The sequence below is a fragment of the Chrysochloris asiatica genome, unplaced genomic scaffold (assembly GCF_000296735.1).
Source record: "Chrysochloris asiatica unplaced genomic scaffold, ChrAsi1.0 scaffold00364, whole genome shotgun sequence".
NCBI lineage: Eukaryota > Metazoa > Chordata > Mammalia > Afrosoricida > Chrysochloridae > Chrysochloris > Chrysochloris asiatica.
The window spans coordinates 1,501,193-1,507,192 of NW_006408882.1; the positions used below are offsets into that span (position 1 = coordinate 1,501,193).

At 44.9% G+C, this 6,000-nt stretch overlaps 1 protein-coding gene and 1 pseudogene across 1 annotated transcript in view; both read right to left on the reverse strand.

The window, feature by feature from the left end:
• RELL1 (RELT-like 1) overlaps positions 1–1,088 on the reverse strand; it is a 72,741-nt gene extending 71,653 nt beyond the window's left edge. Inside the window, exon 1 of the mRNA XM_006876217.1 lies at positions 962–1,088. Coding sequence (XP_006876279.1) covers positions 962–1,088 — 127 coding nt within the window. The remainder of the gene's footprint in view (positions 1–961) is intronic.
• Positions 1,089–1,872: 784 nt separating this feature from the next.
• The window catches only part of LOC102829164, an 18,273-nt pseudogene continuing 14,145 nt past the window's right edge, over positions 1,873–6,000 (reverse strand).

The window sequence follows — 6,000 nt, forward strand, 5'->3', positions numbered from 1 at the left end:
CAATCCCATTGTGCTTGGGGTCACCGTAAATTGGGGCCTACCCAATGGTAGGTAACAACAAAAATGCACCGACTTGTCCGGACAATGAAATGGAGGATGAAGACCAAAATCTCCCAGCCAATGAAACATGACATTACCTGCCATTTCCCCAGGGTAGCTGGCTAAAGGAAACATGGGTCTGCTAATAAAGACTCAAGGGACATATTATGCATCTTGTTCCCTTCCTAATCTGTCCTGGTTTCTATGAAAAAATGAAGGCCAGAGGATAAACCAGTTTCAAACAACCAGCTGTAAGCCAGTAGGATCTTCTCAGGAATGAAGAACAGTGCATGTGTTTTTATGGCGGAGATAGTCACCATTGGAAGGCTTCCAATTGTTTATTATTTAGACCTGAAGAGGAGCTGCCCTGAAGCCAAGCTTATAAGAACTTGCTGACGTCAGATTCCAGGCTGTGGTAACCCCATTTGGCCAAGAAGGTAGAAGTTTATTTCTTTAATTTTTCAACTACTATTGTGAGGCAATTAAGAGGGGGGCCCGAGGTATGGAATCCCTAGAGTCCCTAGTTATAAAAACAAGAGAATGAAACAGGGATTCCAAAAACGTTGCAACTTCGCTTACAAGAATTCAATTGAAAACGTCTAAACTGGGGGTGTTTTAGCATCTCCCGTGGTGGCTTCCTGTGCTGACCACAGAGGGTTCCTTTTGTGGTTATAGGGATCCCCAAACAACAAAAATAATAAAATGAAAAGTCAGTTTACAAACGCACCTTCCTTTTTTCCGAAACTGATTTATCTAAAAATCTGAAATCCCCAACCTGTTCAACAAGATTTCACCAACCATTAAAATAAATGAAAACTTGGAATGAAAAGAAACTGGAACTCCGAAAGGTTCTATGATATTAAAAAGGCGTGGAGCGAGCGAGGGAGGGAGGGAGGCAGGAGGCGGCAGCGCACCCCATTACCGGTGTCCCGATCTTCCGCTAGCAGGGCCTTTGAGGACAAGGGGCTCCAAGGCTCACAGCCTGGGCGGAAGCGCACCGGACGGAGCTGAGACCAGGCCCGGTCCTTATACTCCGGACAGCCTGGCATGGGGGTGAGGGTCAAAGGTCCTCCGAGGAGGCATCTGGGGAATGGAAGGCAGGAGTCGAACACGGGGGTAGGGTGAGAGAGCGCCTCGTAGGGGCCACCACTGGGCAGCCAGATGTACAGCGCAGGGTCACAGGGCCGCGCAGGCACATGGGGGCTGCTGTCCGACCCCGCGCCTTCCGCCCGCTCACCCAGGACTGGATTGTCCACCCGCCGTCCCAGTTCCAACAGGCACTCACCCGGGGCCACCAGCGGCGTGCTTGCGGCGCCTCCCACGAAGAGAGCAGCAGCAGCAAGAAGGACGGCGGACCCCTGGAGTCCTCGCAGAGCCATCACCGAGTCCTCTCGCCCTTCTCACCCAAGGCGCCGCGTCCCAGCTTTGGCAAGCAGTTCAGCTCTTGGGCGGGCCCCGCAGGCGCGCAGGCGGGAGGATCAGCGGATAGAATGGCAAGGTTCTGCCCTCAGTGCCGTGAAACCCGCCCACCTCGACCCGGCCCCGCCTATCCCCGCAGGGCCTTGAGCTCCGCCTACCCCATGCCAGTCCCGCCCCGTCCGTGCCTTACGCCCTATGGCCCCGCCCACTTCGGCCCCATCTCGTCTCCCCGGGCCACTCCTAATGCTCCGCCTGCCTAGGCGCGAGGCCCGCCCCCTTTGGTTCCCACCTCTTATCTTGATCTGGCCTCACCTCTCTCCTCCATGACTCCCCAGGGCTCCGCCCACCCCACCTCGGAAATCCACTCCGCCTGGCCCCACCCCCAAGCTGCGCCCCGCCTCTTACCCAGCCAGACTAGGCTACTACGCGGGAGCCCGGGGCTGGGGCAGGGTCGTAGCAGCTGGTCTGCGCGGGCTGTAGGGAGAAGCGGACGGGCCTGGGAAGAGCTTGAGGCAGTGCAGGCGGGAAGAGCTCCGGCACTGAAGCATGCCGTCTTGGAGCGCACTTTCTATTGGTGTCTCCCTCTGATAGACTGGTTCAGGGAGGACCACTGCGCTGGACTTCATGTTCGTTTATTTGAACATTTGAGGAGAAAAGATAAATCACCTAAAAGATCTTCCTAAATACGCTTTGGTTAAAACTGTTCCTATCTAGCCTAAACATGACAGCCTAGAAAACTCTAGGCCGTTGTCACATGGGGTAGCCATAAGTAGAAAAACCACTCGACTACACCCAATAAAAATTGGGGAAAGTACCTCCACATTATCACCAGAAACAACTTGCTTAGTTTTTTAATCATATCATGTGCCCACATTACCTCTTGCAAATACTGTAGACTCATAATTGTTGAAAATGCCGTCACTTAAATATATATATATGTTGATGTTATGTGCCTTGGAGTCGGTTCTGACTCATAGCGACCCTGTACAGGGTTTCCGAGGCTGTAAATCTTATATCTATATATCTATATATATATATACACTGTTGTTGTTGTTAAGTGCCATGGCTGTAAATCTTATATCTATATATCTATATATATATATACACTGTTGTTGTTGTTAAGTGCCATTGAGTCGAGTCGGTTCCGACCCATAGCGACCCTGTACAGGGTTTTCGAGGGTGTAAATCTTTACGGGAGTAGAAAGCCTCACCTTTCTCCCGCGGAGCGGCTGGTAGTTTCGAACTGCTGACCTTAAGGTTCGCAGCCCGATTTGTAACCACTACGCTACCAGAGCTCCACATACATACACATATATGTGTGTACATATATATATATATAGCAATATATATATAGTGCTCGAGTGGATTATGACTCATATTGACCCTAAAGAAAAGAGAAGAACCCCCAAGCAGGATTTCTAAAGCTGTAGGCTATAATCTTTACTATGGAAGCTGACAGCCATGTTTCACCCACAGAGCGAAATTTTCACTTAGTTTGTTGGTGAGTGTCAATGGACTCAGTTGCTATTCATAGTGTCCCTGTATAAGGTTTCCAAGGAGCTACTGGTGAGTTTGAACCACCGACCTTTTAGTTCAAAAGGTTCTTGTGGCCCCGTACTTATCCTACAGAGCCACATGGAGATTCCAGTTAGGAGCTGATCGCATTAGCTACTGTACAACCAGGACATCTTGTCCCACCACTGATTATCCCCTGTGTCTTTACATCACTTTGTTGTTGTTGTTAAGTGATTATTATCCCCACTCACAGAAGAGGAGATAGACCCATGATGGGTGTGATACTGTGATATTGGAATTGACACCGGATACAATGACCTCACAAGGAGCTCTGGTAGCGTAGTGGTTACGAATCGGGCTGTGAACTGCAAAGTCAGCAGTTTGAAACCACCAGCTGTTCCGTCGGAGAAAGATGAGGCTTTCTGCTCCCGTAAAGATTTACAGCCTCGGAAACCTTGTACAGGGTGGTTATGAGTCAGAACCGACTCCACGGCACATGACAACTACAACACAATGACCTCACATACCAAGTGAGAATTCAGAAAGAAGTATGTTTTTCGAGGTTGAATTCTCATCATAAGCATCGAAAAGATTCAGAGCAGCTCCCTTCTTAATGCCCTGTAGAGACTTCTGGAACAAGGAGGTCAAGCCCATACTTGAAGAAAATGCTGGCAAACCTTGCTCAATCGAATGCTGAAGGACACAAAAAAAGGAGGAGCATGAGACTGCGGGTTTCACTAGCCCTGACTGTAAATTTTTAAAGGAGGGCTATATATCTTCTTGTGAGTCCTCTACGGTTTACTAGACAAACATTTGTCTATGACAGAAGTCCTTACAGATGGCTGAGCCAAAAGGACATTGCAGTCTGGCAGTCTAACCAGCAGCCCTTCCTAGTTTTATTCAGCATAAAACTTGAGAATGGGGGCAAAAGAAAGAGGTCCATGTAGATTCTCAACTGTAGAATTTTTTTTTTTTTTTTTTGAAGGAGAGAGTACCGGGACTTAAAATTAAACTAAATTATAATCTGTAGCCAAAAGAACCAATAGATCTGTTTTAGAAGAAGTACAGCTCCTTGGAGGCCAGGATGGCTAAGCTTCGTCTCTCATACTTTGGACATATTGTCAGGAGGGTACAGTTGCTAGAGAAAGATGTCATGCTTGGTAAGATTGAGGGTCAGAGAAAAAGAGGAAGATCCTCAACGAGATGGATCAGCCAGGTGGCATTATTGATGGCGTCAAGTGTGGCAGCGGTGGTGGGGTTGGCCCAGGATCAGACATTGCTTCATTCTGCTGTGCATGGGGTCACTATGAGTCAGTTCCAACTCAATGGCACCTGACAACAACAACAACCAGGACTGACTACCCAATTTCCTGCCTGGAACAAAAATGAACATTCAGGTTTCTTATTTAAAAAAAAAAAAAAAATCATTAATTTCAAGATGGAAACAGCAGAGCATACACAGGGCCTATGCATAGATAACAAACTCATGAAGCCAGCCCCTTGTTTGTTGTTATAGTTGTTAAGTGCTGTGGAGTCAGGTTGGGACTCATAGTGATCCTGTATAGGGTTTTTAAGGAGCTGCTGATGGGTTTGAACTGCTTAACTTATGGTTAGCAGTGCAGTGCTTATCCTACAATGCCAAACCATGACTCCAGCCCTTGGTACTGGACTGTCAAAAGAAATTGAGTCAATAATGAAATTAGCCTATTACATGAAGGTTTTTTGAGGGGGGTTGGGGGCAGGAGAATCAAGTAGCACCAAATAAATCAAAAGTGGACTTTTTATTGACACATTGCTGAAGCAAAGATGCTTATTTCTGATTGGCTTATATAATTTGTTATCAAAGCACTATTAAGATTTCATTGGTCAAGAGAGGGAGTGAGGATATGGAGTGGAGAGCTGCCAGGGTCTCATTGGTTCACAAGAGCAGCCTGATTTAAAGAAACCCAAGTTTACATTTTGATTAAGACAAGCCTAAGGGAATTGGCCACTCTACCAACAATGCCATTTTGTCAGCCACACTACTTACTTCCTTTTTATTTCATTTAACAGAACTTAAATGTAGCAAAATGCTTTCACCAAAACATCTACTCAAAATGTAAAATAATGCTTTGAAATTGAACAATATTTCACACTTTTCCCACAGATTGAGTTTAGCGTTAAAAGGACAGGATCATTTTTAATAATACATTTAAATTGGGTGTTGAAGTAAGACTCTCCAGAAAAAAAAAAAAAAAAAAATCTACTATCATTTAAAACTGGGGAAAAAAAATCTTAGTAACTATCTACCAAGCCCTTTATATTACAGATATTAGTAAAATGGTTAAGTGACTTGGCTGACATTTCATATCTAGTGTGAACCAGGGTTGGAACTGAAATTTCCCTTCCAAAAATTTTCCTTTCAGGATACTTAACTACTTGGCAATTTCTCCAAACATTTCTAACTAACTTCCACATAACACCACATACATACATTTTGCACATCTTGCTAAAGGAAAAAAAGAAACAAGGGAGAAAATAAAATCAAGCTTAAGTTGTTTTGTAGGTTGTTTTTAACCCTACAGATTTCTTTACAACTTAAAACATCCATGAATATCTAAAAGCCATTGTTCGCTGTTTTATTTTGAAATATAAATGTGAGTGTTCCGCTGTAGTGGAAATTCTTTATATTATAAAGGCATGCCATATTTCTTCTAAAGAAATAAAAATGACATTGCAAGACTAAATAATTTCATTTTTTCAGAAATAAAATTAGAAAATTATAGATAGGAAAGATTGTTGTAACCATGCTAGTATAATCCAGTTGATGACAAGTCAATTCCAACTCATGGTGACTTCAGGTGTGTCAGAGTAGAACTGGTTCTCAGGGACTGAATTGTAAGAAATAGATTACCAGGCTTTTCTTCTACAACACCTCTAAATGCACTCAAACCTCGAGTCTTTGGATTAGCCTTTCAGGTTACCAGCAGAGCACGTGTCTTAGACTGGGTTCTTTAGAGACACAAAATTAGTGAAATATATATATAT